This window comes from Aspergillus tanneri (assembly GCF_003426965.1).
Source record: "Aspergillus tanneri strain NIH1004 chromosome Unknown AapTan_3_pilon_pilon_pilon, whole genome shotgun sequence".
Lineage (NCBI taxonomy): Eukaryota > Fungi > Ascomycota > Eurotiomycetes > Eurotiales > Aspergillaceae > Aspergillus > Aspergillus tanneri.
Window position 1 is genome coordinate 141,812 of NW_022984630.1, and position 13,265 is coordinate 155,076.

General features: G+C 51.6%; 7 protein-coding genes across 7 annotated transcripts; 6 read left to right on the forward strand and 1 right to left on the reverse strand.

Moving 5' to 3' along the window:
* Positions 1-815: 815 nt before the first annotated feature.
* Positions 816-2,994, forward strand: ATNIH1004_003848 (alpha/beta hydrolase; the record flags this gene model as incomplete). Its single annotated transcript, XM_033568521.1, has 5 exons — positions 816-862; positions 1,149-1,451; positions 1,501-1,542; positions 1,589-2,687; positions 2,746-2,994. 5 exons carry the CDS (start codon positions 816-818, stop codon positions 2,992-2,994), a joined length of 1,740 nt encoding a protein of 579 aa, XP_033427327.1.
* Positions 2,995-3,573: 579 nt separating this feature from the next.
* Positions 3,574-5,090, reverse strand: ATNIH1004_003849 (fungal specific transcription factor domain-containing protein; the record flags this gene model as incomplete). Its single annotated transcript, XM_033568522.1, has 6 exons — positions 3,574-3,898; positions 4,011-4,120; positions 4,172-4,206; positions 4,256-4,625; positions 4,690-4,924; positions 4,981-5,090. 6 exons carry the CDS (start codon positions 5,088-5,090, stop codon positions 3,574-3,576), a joined length of 1,185 nt encoding a protein of 394 aa, XP_033427328.1.
* Positions 5,091-5,857: 767 nt separating this feature from the next.
* On the forward strand, positions 5,858-6,334 carry ATNIH1004_003850 (uncharacterized protein; the record flags this gene model as incomplete). Its single annotated transcript, XM_033568523.1, has 1 exon — positions 5,858-6,334. One exon carries the CDS (start codon positions 5,858-5,860, stop codon positions 6,332-6,334), a length of 477 nt encoding a protein of 158 aa, XP_033427329.1.
* Positions 6,335-6,500: 166 nt separating this feature from the next.
* ATNIH1004_003851 (uncharacterized protein) lies at positions 6,501-7,251 on the forward strand (the record flags this gene model as incomplete). The annotated part of the gene is made up of 3 exons (XM_033568524.1): positions 6,501-6,559; positions 6,614-6,789; positions 6,851-7,251. The coding sequence occupies 3 exons, from the start codon at positions 6,501-6,503 to the stop codon at positions 7,249-7,251; spliced, it is 636 nt and encodes a 211-aa protein (XP_033427330.1).
* A 571-nt stretch (positions 7,252-7,822) lies between these two features.
* ATNIH1004_003852 (Zn(II)2Cys6 transcription factor domain-containing protein) lies at positions 7,823-9,323 on the forward strand (the record flags this gene model as incomplete). The annotated part of the gene is made up of 2 exons (XM_033568525.1): positions 7,823-8,290; positions 8,424-9,323. The coding sequence occupies 2 exons, from the start codon at positions 7,823-7,825 to the stop codon at positions 9,321-9,323; spliced, it is 1,368 nt and encodes a 455-aa protein (XP_033427331.1).
* Positions 9,324-9,800: 477 nt separating this feature from the next.
* On the forward strand, positions 9,801-11,410 carry ATNIH1004_003853 (uncharacterized protein; the record flags this gene model as incomplete). Its single annotated transcript, XM_033568526.1, has 7 exons — positions 9,801-9,887; positions 9,932-10,548; positions 10,605-10,660; positions 10,717-10,880; positions 10,946-11,177; positions 11,250-11,292; positions 11,353-11,410. 7 exons carry the CDS (start codon positions 9,801-9,803, stop codon positions 11,408-11,410), a joined length of 1,257 nt encoding a protein of 418 aa, XP_033427332.1.
* Positions 11,411-11,980: 570 nt separating this feature from the next.
* Positions 11,981-12,891, forward strand: ATNIH1004_003854 (uncharacterized protein; the record flags this gene model as incomplete). The annotated part of the gene is made up of 3 exons (XM_033568527.1): positions 11,981-12,137; positions 12,225-12,613; positions 12,769-12,891. 3 exons carry the CDS (start codon positions 11,981-11,983, stop codon positions 12,889-12,891), a joined length of 669 nt encoding a protein of 222 aa, XP_033427333.1.
* Positions 12,892-13,265: the final 374 nt, after the last annotated feature.

The following is a 13,265-nucleotide window of genomic DNA, read 5'->3' on the forward strand; positions in this document are numbered from 1 at the left end:
AGTTCAATAAGTGTAAGGATTACGTACTATGGTAATTGGATAATTTATGGCAGCGAGTATCTTGCATCTTGCATCGCAATTGCGCTGTCCATCTCATCCCGGACCAGCCCACCGGAGTCAAAACAATTTATCTCATATGGAGTTATCTGAGCCAAGTTTGGTCGGCCTCTATCTATGGAAAAGAGACTCATGTTGAATATTGAGGAAATGAGAGGTAGGTTCTCTTCGTTGATTCCAGGTTCTTGTGTACTAAAGTAATAATCTTTATTGCTATTAGATATTATAATCCAACTATTACGTGGACTTGCTTACACCTATGTTTTTGGATCAAGACGTGGGACATCTTGCACTATTAAATATGGTAGTTTTCTTATTTACACCTAGCCATCTTGGGTAATTCTCAACGCGTTTTAATTCGAGACCTGCTTGTCAGCCTAAGGATATTCTGGTATTGGGCATTACTGGCCCGCCCACAAGGATTATGGTTCATTGCTAATACTTATAGGCGCGTGGATCCTAACTACTATTTCTCGAACATAGCAGACTCTATTCGATCAGAACGGATTCACCATTCCCGACTTCTAAGAAGAGAAATACTCTGTAAGGCTGTGAAACTGGCCAAGGATGCTGAGTCATGTCGGGCATCCCAACATGGCTACCCAGATGCCTAAGCCTCAGACCTAGAATAAGTTAAAGAACAAGCAAGCTTGGAGGCTGAAAATTTGGAAATTATGATTTTCAACATTAAAATGGCTGTTATGCCGGTTGCAGTAAATCACCGTCAGCCAAGAGTGGCTGTATCGTCAGATCCCAATATGGAAAATAAGGTTGCCAAGTTCAGCGCAGGGTGTCCCCAGATCGGGTTAGTGCTAGATGATCGCACAGTGTCAGAGAGCAAGGAAGCTTCATCTGTGGATAATGAAATAAGAGGATCTTCATGACGTGTGCCCTGCCTGCTAGACATACTCCTCAGGCTCAATATGCCACTGTGGCCTACCCCTGAGAGCACAGAATGAACAGGTCGTGGATATAAAACGGCCGAAGTGCCAAAGACATGGGTGGTTCAATCTCTCGAGACTACCTAAGCTTCTAATTAATCTGCTCACTATGTTGTCTATTAGTATAGCTTTGTTTCTTCTATCTTCCAGTCTTGTGGGAGCCTTTCCCCATGGCGACAACAGTTATTCTACGTCGAACTCCTTGAAATGGGCCCCCTGTGATCTTGACTTCCCAAAGGAGACGAAGGGAAGTATAACCGTGCCAATTTATTGCGCAACTCTTGAAGTCCCACTGGACTACACAAGTCTAGACTCTGAGAGGACCATCCAGTTACAACTGCTCAAAGTCAACGCGACCAAAGAGCCGTTTAAAGGAAGTGTCATCTTCAACCCCGGGGGGCCAGGAAATTCAGGAGTGGAGGAGGTTGCTCTTAAGGGCCACACTTATAGAGAGTATGTAATCCTGCGGAAGTGAAAAGTCAGAACTAAAATAATGGCGCAGTGTGTTTGGTGGACAGTTTGATGTAATAGGGTTTGACCCTCGGTACGTTTAACACATTCCTAACTATGGCCAGACTAACAAGATACAGCGGCACGGGGAGGACCATCCCATTTGTATGTGACTTAGGGAAAGACAGCAAGACTTCAAAGAGCTTGTCCCACCGCGGAAATAGTACAATCCTGCCACAAGACGATGCATGGAGCATACTGCAGTCCAGGGCTTGGAGCGACGGTGGTTGGTTCGCCGATGCCTGCTACGAGAGCCAGAAAGACACTGGACGCTTCTTGAGCACCGCTTTCGTAGCGCGGGATATGCTTCGTATTGTGGATTCCCTTGATGAGGACGGGAAGCTTCGATTCTGGGGACGCTCCTACAGTACCACCTTAGGGCAGACATTTGCCGCCATGTTCCCTGATCGTATTGACCGCATGCTCCTGGATAGCGTGCAGATTCCCGAAGACTACCATAGTGGCCAGTGGCTCACATCAACATCCGGCACGCAGGCCTCTCTGCTAAACTTCTTCTCGGAATGCGTTAACGCTGGACCCTCCCTCTGCCCAATCGCTAACTTCTCTGGGCCCGAGACCACCCCAGAAGACCTCATGGACGCCATCGCTGAAGTGTTTCAAGAACTTCGCGATCAGCCTATCTACCTCCCCGACTCCTATGTTTCCCCGCTACCGCAGCCCTGGTGGCGACTAGGAAAAAGACCTCTCTTATCCGAGCTGAAGTACTCCATTCTGGTCTTCCTCTACCAGCCGGCGCAGTTCCCTGCCCTGTCCATGATAATCTCCCAGGCACTTGCTCGGGACTGGACGGGTTTGACAACTCCAAGGCCCAAAGTTCCCGCGCCGGAAAAATGGAGCAAGGGCGCGAATGCTTTCCACGGCATCGGCTGCGCAGATTCATCTTTTCGCGCCAAATCCCCGAACGACATGTACTCCCTTGTGCAGGCAGAGCTGGCGTACAGTACGTTTGCTGATGCATTTATGCCTCAAGTATGGCCGTGCTATCAATGGCGATTTCAGGCGGCGGAGCAGTTTCAGAAAGTCTTCGAGAATATCAACACGAGCTACCCGATCATGTTCGTGAACGGTGCACATGATCCAATCACGCCATTGAGTGGTGCCTGGAAGGCGGCAACCGCATTCTACGGCAGTAGGCTGTTGGTGCACAACGGGCATGGAGTAAGTAATGCGTGTTGACTACACCTTCAAGCAGTCCGATGAGCTAATTAAGAACAAGCATGGCGTGATGAACCACCCTTCGGAATGCACCATTAAAGCAATTGGGGAATATTTTGCTAACGGAACACTGCCTGAGCAAGGCATGGTTTGTCAGCCAGATATGACGGGCTACGAGCTCTTGAAGAGTGCAGATGCAAATGATGTGGGTGGAGATGTTGAGACAAGAAGTGTTCGGAAGACAAGTTTGATGGAGGAGGTGTACGCCCATGCAAGGACGCCGAGCGATTCTGGGGTATTTGGTGATTGATTTGGGCTGAAATATAGAATCTACAGCAGTTTAAATAAACGTATTAGTGCATATCTCACGAAATCCACATATCCATTCAATCCATAGTGTGGCGATTGTATAATATTTATATACATATATGATCTAGATATTAACTGTATATGTATGTATACATAAGTACTGCAAGACGTCTCTGTCCAAATTTCACTTCAAAATGGTGCATTACTCCCAAGTGATTATAGTGTCCCTCCTAATCGCAGGAAAGATCGCTTATCCGCAAGAAAGTAACAGAGCTCGAGCTAGAGCGAATGTGAGGAATGGGTCACAAGAGGGTGACTTTGCGTCCAATTTAATACCCCAAGCTGAGCCCCATGTCGACTCTGTTGATTAGCATACGAACCCGAGCTCACCCGGCGTAGGGCTCAGGTTAAACCACAACGAACGGCGTTTGAAGCCCGCCACCACCTTGCACGATCCCTTCCCAAGAACGCAATTCTCATGCTGGCCATGAGTCCTAAGGTCTGGCGAGATTGATATTGGATATAGGGAGCATGGAGAGAACAATCTTCATCATTTTATGCCGTACACCTGAACTTCGGATTATTGGTCGCGTTCAGAGTCAATCGCCCTCAGATAGAAGCCCCCGCACGCATTCCAGCGGTAGTCAAACTGACGGAGCGAGCGGTTAAGACACCCTTGAGCGCTCCTTAGCCCAGAGTCTGGCGGGCTGTTATAGATGTGCTTCAGAGTGGCACGGATGATATACACACTAAGAGTCAGGCTATCCGGTCGATTGGAGGGGATATTCTCACGCGAATCAACAATGTCAGCCACCATTTTCGTGACTGTGTCGAGCGCAGCACCCAAGCTGGCCGACGACGGAGCAGACCAACCCAGCACATGCAAATGCAAGAGGAAAAGAGTGCTAGTTGTCCATTAATGCCCGCATGGAACACCAGACGAAGAGGCAGAGGCCCTATCAAATCGCAAGGGCAATAGCACTACACTAGACCCCCCAAGTTCCGTGACATTGTTACATCGCCATGGCGAGGAACGACTGAAGCGTCCGGTCCAACTCGTCCAGCAGGCGATCCAGCAGCCAGGAGGCCTGGGCAGCCCTGCCGAATCCCCCAACGTTGGAGCAAGTCTATAAGGTCTGTCTGTCAGGGATCTTGAATACTAGAGGCTGGTGGATCACCGCCATTTCACAAAGTTCTGTCAAGCCAGTGGGATCTTCCGATCAGACAACAACCCTGACCGCGAGATCTAGGATACCGCTCACAGATGATGGTTCCCCACCACGAATTGGACTCCTCTTCCCGAAACTGTGAACCGGACCCCATCATCGGGCCTGATGGATACTTTAGGCCTGCGACATGCGCCATCCGCGCACAGCCCCCGATGGAAACAAAGGGACGGTCGGGCTTCCCGTGAGCGTACTCATAGATGGCGAGCAAGATTGCGGCTTGAATGAGGTACACGAATGGTGGACAAATCGCTTGGGCCTGGGCCAGCAGGGATTTTAGGGACAGATACAAGGTGGCATCATCCAACTGCCTTCGATGCGCCCCGTCCGGATGACACGTGAGCAGGCACGTGCTCAACAAGAGAACGGAAAAGTCCACCCGGAGAATGACACCGTTAGAGAGGAGCTGATGGTGGAAGCGGCTCGGGGGACGATCGGACTGAAATAACGGATCCCTTGAAGTAGCGGACGCTGATCTTATCGAGATACTGGCCAGTGGCACGGATGATGCGACGCGCCTGCAGACCCAGGGTGGCATCGAGGTTGGAAGGACTCGATGACAGATGGCCCGATGGAGGAAAGGAGGCGACGTCGCCCGTGAGCAACGGGGACGACCATCTAGGCAAATCAACCACAGATCTCGCCAGAGTGCCGATCGATCCATGACGCGGCTTGGGCAACAGATAACGACATTTCCGCTGTCGGCTACAGATGCAGGTCAAAAGGTGAGAGAGAGAGTAGGGCAAAGGCCGATCACTAACTCAGTACGGTAGCGCTGGTTTGGTGGAGGGGCGATCGGGGCAGGAGGTACGGACGACTTTGGGAGTCGGATAGAAGCGGAGATGGCGGTGACGTCGCGCCAGATCATCATTCTTTCCATCAGTACAGGACTAGACAGTGGGGGCTTTTGTTTAGCAAGAATCCTCGTTTGATCCTGGTCATCGACAGGAATGATTAGGGCTGACTGACCTGGACACCTGCCAATGAGGCAGCAAGGCTACTCGCAAGGCTACGGTAGTTAACAATCGGGGAGGATGACAAATCTGATCCAGTTCTACTAACCTAGAAGGGCATAGTGGCAGCTAACTGACTCCGACTGAATCCGAAGCGGCCGCCACTAGTCCCAAAGGGGGAATACCAGATCACAGGTCATCGGATAGTCCAATTAGGCAAAGATCCGCTGCAATGTCCTCGGCGAGTTCAATCTAATTATCCATCCTGGTACTTTTGTCGCACCCAACAAAGAAGTCTCCGTTACGACTGGGATCCTGCGAATGGCCCTCAGTGTGCAGCATGGTTCAGGAGAAAGCATTTCCAAGGGTGTGGATATATATCTTCGCCCAATACATATATAAACAAGCATCTTGAACTTAGAGCACCATCGCGAAAGAAAAATGAGTAACGATTCACCCTCTCCGAAAGAGAATGTCATCACCCTTGCGCCCGAGCTGTCCCCAGAGAAAGGCCTTCAAGGGTGGTTGTGCGTGACGGGCGGGTTCGTTGCGCTGTTTTGCTCATCTGGATTCCTGAACGCGTAGGTGTTCATTGCAATCATCCCCAGACTTCACGCGACGCCACTGACCAAAGCAGAATTAGGGTTTTCCGACAACCTATCAATAAACCTCGTTGCGCGAGTACATGCCCTCCGATATATTCTGGATTTTTGCGGTGCAGTTGTGTCTGATGTGGGCACCGGGCCCTCTCTATGGACACCTCATTGACACCTACGGACCAGCCCCCGTCCTCTACCCCTGCAGCTTTCTGTGTGTCTTCTCCTTGTGTATGATCAGTCTGGCGGACCAATACCACAAGTTCTTCTTGGCCCAAGGCTCGGGTTTCGGAATTGGATACGGCGGCGTGTTCACCGTGGCCATGCTGTGCGTGTGCCAGTGGTTTATCCGGCGACGAAGGTTAGCCACGGGTATCGCCAGTTGTGGCAGCAGCCTGGGAGGTGTCATCTTCCCCATCTTCCTAAATTGGGTGATGCAGCAGGTGGGCTTCTACGGAGCCATCCCAGTCGGGATGATTGGCATTCGCTTCGCTTCGTCGTGCTTTTTGATCCGCCCTCACCTCCCACGTAAGAAATGGATCGTGATGCCAAGTGTTTTGACGTGACACTTTTCCACCAGAAGCAATTCACCTGCTACACCGTGGGGTCGTATCTGGTCATGTAAATCCCCCACTCCTCCACGGCTCCATACGAGTCAGTCCAGCCCTACTGACTCCGGATGATGATGCTGCATAAGTGGGGTTTGTAGGCTCCCTTTGACTACGTTCGAGCATGGCGTCCCATGCCAGATTCTCGCCTGATCTGGCCTTGTACCTGATTTCGATCCTCAAGTAAGCACCTCTATCTGGTCAATCAGACACATGGATGAGGGCTGACAACTGCAGTGTCACGTCGGTTCCCGGCCGCATCCTCCCCCCGCACCTTGGCGACCAACTTCTTCATTTCAATATCTTGACCCTGTCGGCGTTTTGCACGGAGGTCTCGATCCTAGCGCTGTGGCTGTCATTCAACTATTACCCTCGCACGCCGGCATCATTGTCTTCGGTTGGACTATGGCTTCGTTGGTGTGTCTCCTGATGCCCTGCGTTGCCAAAACGAGCGATCTGGTGACTTTGGACCAGCGATTCGGGACCTACCAGACAGTCATTGCCGCCAGGTTCGAGTATCTACTGCAAGAGAAGAGGCTCATATACAGATCACTGGAATAACCGCCAGTCATAGCTGTCTGACTGAACTGCCGATCATGGGGTCGAACCTCAATCGGCAGCATGATACAGACCACTCAGGGCTCCAGCTGTTCGCCGCGATCTCCATTCTCATTGGCACTGGCTTCCTGGCCGTCTTCAGTACCTTTTCTTGCAGATCTGTGAATCATGAGAGGGTTAAATGCGCAGGGAGGAATGAGATTGGGGAAGTTGTAGAGGGGAGAAAGCGCCAAGGTCACCTCCGACGCTACATGGATTCGTGGATTCCGGCATGGCGCATTCATGATCAGCTACTGCCTTGGGCTAATCCTGATTAATGTATGATCTCATTCTCCGAGAAAATAGAAGAAGAGCCCCCGAATACATTTGGCGGATTGACTGTCAAACGTCACCTCCTTTGGGCTAGAGAGATTCTCGTGAAGTGGCCGCTCGTATCAGGCCTCTCCGTCCGGTGGTATTCCGTGGATTATCTTCAAGAAGAGCAATCTTCATCTTCGTGGAATGGGTGGGTCCCGAATACGAGGTCGCTTATCTTGCCAACGTTGCTGACGGCGCCTCATGGTGGTAATGTGATTCGATTCCTGCCTCTGGAGAGTCCAGTCAGACCAGGGACCCACGGGGTTCCCCGTTAACTGTCACTTGCGGATCGAATCGGTTATCCATTTCAGGATATTGGAGTAGCATCATGGTGGTCCTCCGTGGGGTAAATGCATTGCCCGGATGAGACTCGCATCGCATCCCTGCTCAACCTGCATCGGTGATGATGCTGAGATGGACAGGGTTCTGATTAGAAATGGTTTCCCCACGGTTAAAAGGGTTCAGAGAGTACCATATCGGTTCGCCCTTTTGGAACCGGGCTGCTCCTGACCCATGATTCTCGACCAGCCCATGTCTGCAGAAAACGTTAAGCCCACCAGGGCAGCTGGTCGAGTGCGCTCGGCCTGTGATGCATGCCATCAATCCAAAGTTCGCTGCTCAGGGGGTAGTCCCTGCGTGTCGTGTGCCGTGTCGCAGGCGCTATGCACATACAGCGTGGGCAGCCGCCTGGGGAGGCCCAAGGGAAGCAAAAATAAGCGGACGCTGGCCATGCAGCAAAGCCACAGGAACAGCCATCCGGGAGGCTCGAGGGCATCCAAGGACGGCAACGACCCGCGGTGGACCTCCCACAGACGCCACGACCAGGAACACGGCTCGTTCTCGCCCCGGGGGCAGGTCCAGGCAAGTAATGCCGTACTTTTGGAGAGTATTTCCGATTCCCCGTTCGGGCCGGAATGGTCATCATGGCTCCATTCGGTCGGAGGGGATCTTGATCTTGACGGCAGTCTTAACGAGGGGCTGGGCATGTCTTTTGACCCGGTAGGACTCATTCCCTATCGTAGTTCTTGTGCTCCATGCTTGTTTTCTCTCACTCTTTATTTATTTTTATTTTTATTTTAGAACCCAAGGTTGTAATTATATGCTTATTGTGATTCTGACTGAACTATTCAAGGCACCCTCGTACGTACCAACCCCCCCCGACACAGCCCTTACCCCGGACGCAACCTGGAGAGATTTCCTCGACGCACCCAAGTCAGAGTCCGATTTTGCTGGAGCTCTCAATCTTGAGAACCCTTTCTCGCTACAGCGGAAGCATTATCAACCCACCCCCTCATCTCAAGCCCAAGTGTCACCGAACACATCGTCATTATTATCCTCACCAGAACGATCACGGTGCTCTTGTCTTCAGCAGCTCGTCCAGCTGGTATACCATTTAGAAGATCTCCAGTACGCCCACACCGGTAGCCCCTCGATCGACAGCGTGCTCCATGGGGTGCGAAAGGCCCAGGCACCGTGGAAGCGTCTTATGCAATGCAGTCACTGCAGAAGCAATTACGACACGGAGGTATTTCTCTTGTTCGCTATGAGTATCCGAACTCTCCTGTCCTCCGTGCAGGTGCTCTATACAGCGTATCAGAATGCTTCCCAGGATCTCCAAACCGCACCGTCATCCGCGACAGTCTCACCACCCGAATCTACTGCGGAGTCGGAGGAATTCAGTGTCAGCGTGTCTGTGGGCAATTATGAGCTGGTCGCCGAGGAAAAGAGTCTGGCCCTAGGACTGATGATCCGCAATGCCCTGCGCAGCATCGCCGCTGCATTTGTCTATCTCTGGGAGAGAACGGACCAGTCGATCCCTCTCTCCCATCTACGAGATACCCACCGTACGGCTGGTGTCTCTCCCGGGAGCTGTGTCAACTGCGACTCCAATGGGCTGCTTCAGCGGCTGCGACAGTATCCCCTGGATCTGAGCCATCTGGGAGCGGAGGATGTCAGATCTCTACTGGATCATCTGCAGACTACCATGAGAACATTGGAGGGACTCCAGAGGCAGAATGAAAAGCATGTTTGATGGGTGTATTATCACTATCTACCAAGGACTTGAACAGGGATGAATACCCCTACGTTTATTTAGAGAGATACGTATTAAATGTCTATAGGACATGACTCAGTTCCCCCGTGTATTCCCTTGTCCTGACTCCATCATCCCGACTCCATCATCCCAGCAGCTGCATGCTATCGTGAATATCAAAGAGGGGTAATTGAACACGTGTGATCCAGGTTGGCTCGTATTGCAGTCCCCTTTTTTGACTGGGTCTTATTAAACGGATTATCGGAAACTTATCCTGCATGAATTGTTCAGTAGCCATCTACAAAGGCCTATTTAGAAATAATCGCCGAAATAAATACCGAATCGCACCATGGTCTGGTAGCGGAAGATGCACCGCGTCTCTTCACGGGAGCTAAAATAAGAGATTTAATCATCGGACATGTTCCTTCGTATCCCACTTCTAAGATCTGTCGAGCCTGCCCACTTATCTGACCAGGCATGCCGCTGCAAATCATCGTCGTTGGAGCTGGCATTGGAGGACTTTGCACCGCCATTGCGCTGCAACAAGCTGGTCACTCTGTCAAAGTGGGTTCAAAGTCTCCAATCTAATCCTTGCTCATGATAAGCAGGTCTTCGAAAAATCTCAATTCAAGGGAGAAGTCGGCGCCGCGCTGCTGCTCACACCGAATGGAGAGCGGGTGCTGTCGCATCTGGGCTTCGACCTGACGATGGCCCGGGCCGACGAGATGACCTGCTGGGAGATCGTGGACGGTGTCACTCTGCAAATTCTGGATCGGACCCGTTTGAACGACTCACGAGAACGTTACGGAGCGCCTCTGCATACCGTCCATCGGGCAGATCTGCATCAGGAACTCCTACGCCTGGCGTCGTGTCCGTCGGAACGAGGAGGGCATCTGGATATCCATCTCGCTACTCGGGTCGTCACCGCACACGTCAATGGATGGGTAGAGCTGGACGATGGAACCCGCCACGAAGCCGATCTCATTGTGGCTGCGGATGGACTGCATTCCATCCTACGTGACATGGTCATCGGAGACGAGTATCCGCAACTTTCGCAGCCCACCCCGTCCGGAATGAGCGCTTTTCGCTTCCTGATTCCCACGCCTTTATTACAGCATGATGAGCACTTTCAGGAGCTTGTCAAGGTGAAGGGGCGTGGGTCAACAGTATTTGCAGACACGCAGCACCAGACAGAGCGACATCTCGTCTGGTACGACTGCCAAAAGTATGCCTGAGTTCTCGCGTTATGCCATGAATGATGCACAACTGACTCGCATTCAGTGGACAAGTGCAGAACTTCGTTGGGATTCATGCCACGAGGAAAGAAGGAGAGGACGGTATGTATTCTATCAGACCGTCTTGGGGATGTCAATGACGCCTCCTGTCTATGTAGATCTCAAAGCCCTGATGGCGGCGGAGTTTGGGCATTTCCATCCCAGCCTCGTGCATATCGTCCAGGTGGCTCCCAGTGTCACAGACTGGCCACTTTCCATTCATGAACCGCTGCCAGTTTGGCACAGGGGGAGCATTGTCCTGATTGGCGATGCAGCACACCCCGTATGTAGACTCTGGACATTAGCATTCTCCCTCTGGTATTGCTAACAACAATCGCCCCATTACAGATGCTGCCCTTTGGTGGCCAAGGTGCCAACCAGGCAATCGAGGATGCTGGGGCTCTGGGAGCACTACTTACAGGGGTGCACTCGCCGGCCCAGTTGCCCCGTCGTCTTCAGCTCTTCGAAAAGGTGAGACGATTGAGAGCATCGAGGATTCAGGTCCTGTCAAAGACGCGTCTGGGGAAGGAGAAGGCAGTCGAGGAGGAACTGCGTCAATACGCGGACTCACCTGAGATGGGTACGTATATAAACCTATATTGCTGGAGACTCCCTGGAGGATGTGAGGGCTGAGGCTGAGATCGGACAACAGATATTCCTACGACGTTTCAAGAGCGCTATCAACACGATTTTGCGTAGGTTACCTTTCCCAGGGGAGCTTGGACCGTGACGAATATCTGACTTGAGTGCTACAGATTCGACGTGTTTGAAAAGTGTCGACAGGTACTGGCTGGGGGAGTGCATGTCGAGTAGGGTAGATTTTAGAATAGATCCAGAGTCTGTAAATCGGCTAAATATGTTGTGTACTGGTAGGAACTTCGGTAGAACAGTAGTCAAGGGGAGGATTCAAGACTGCACTTTAGCTACAGATCCTCATCCTCAACGGGCAAGTGGAGGCGAGATAGGTTGCAGAATATCCATCTTGGGAGCCAGTACTATTTAGGACTAAAGCTGTATGACAAATACGTGAATCACCGAGAATCCAACCAAGGCTTAAATATGCCGCCCTCTTTCTGCCACCGATATCATAGCTGTCACCAAGCTCACCACAGACACCTATTTCCTCAGTCCCAGCGAGACTCCCGCCCTGGTGCACGGCGACATCTTGACCGACGAGTGTGCGCAGACGATAGCGGAGCTGCTGCGGGATAACAGTGAAAATCACCATATCTTCTTCACCATCTAGCACCACATGGAGGTCTAACTACACAACCACATCGCCTACGATGACCTGAGCCTCTGGGTGCTGGGTGCGCAGCCGAACGCTTTGCTTTCTCATCACGAACGGAACGCGCGATACATGCACCATACGATCATCGGATCATGGTCGAGCCCCTGCTGCAGGTCCTCGAGGACGACGTCTCTATGAAATGCCTCGGCCGCGAGGAGAACTTTCGCAAGTTCGAGCGATATTTCCTCAATCAGATTTCGCAAAAAGGATACCACGCCGTGCTCCAAAGCTATCCAGATGATCGGGCCGGTAACATTGCTAAGGACACGATATCGCATTTACATGGGTGAGTATTTAAAAAGGAATACATGCAACCCTACTATTGACGATCTCTAGGATATCTGCACGGCCTCATCCACATTGGACTGGCGCTGGAGTTCCGGCAACCGCTCTTGCTGGCTGAAGGCCTGGCCCAGGCTGCGGTGCATCACTATATGTACAAGAAATATCTGAGTGAGGCCGGGGGCTTGCCTACCAAGAAAGTTGCCTCTTCTCCTAGCCATATTGATCGATACGGAGCGGACAGGCGCTACGATCAGTACTTCCTCCAGCCTCGACTTCAATACCCAGACCCGAAAATATTCAAGCCAATGGGCCATGGACAACGAAGTGGTGCACGATGGAATGCTCCCATGCAAAGCCTGAGCTGCTGCGTCTGGCAGCCCGGTGGCGAGTCGACCCCAATGATCTCGACCGAGCTACAGCAGAGCTCATCAATGTGGCTGGTATGCATCGCTGATAAATCGAGGACTGAGTGGCAATTCACCACAGCACAGTGTATATCACCACAGGGGCACTGCTGTCGCCGTACCGGTGCATGTTTGACTTTTACTTGCTGCATTGTCTGACGGTGAGTGTCGCACATGCATCGTTCTTGAAGGAGACATCCAAGACTAATTCGCAGAAAGCGCATCTCCTCGAGTACAGCGGTCGAGTGTTTATGATGACCTACGCTGGCATGGGATGCCCACCGCTACGACTGGACTACCTGTGCTCCCTCTGATCCAAACTCCCCCATCAGGACTGACCCGAGGTGTTCGACCTGGCCTGCTACCACAAAGATGACGGCCATATGGCCAAGATGATCCGGTTGACGAAGCTCTGTCCCCGTCTGTTCATCGTGGTTTTGGTCGTGTGTGGTTATAATTTAGTCTCCGCGGGGATTATTTATTCTTTAGTATTCGGTTAATATATACATGGATCTTCGTATTTAACAGGCAGCAATGATAGGCTGCTTAATATCCCCGACCTGAGGGAATTATTCCCTGTTAGATCGTTCGCATGTGCTTGCCGATATGATCTACTGGATGTTGAAAATATTGAACTATCAAAGGGGTCTAGCCATACCCGGAAGAAATACCATACAAAGCAAACGGA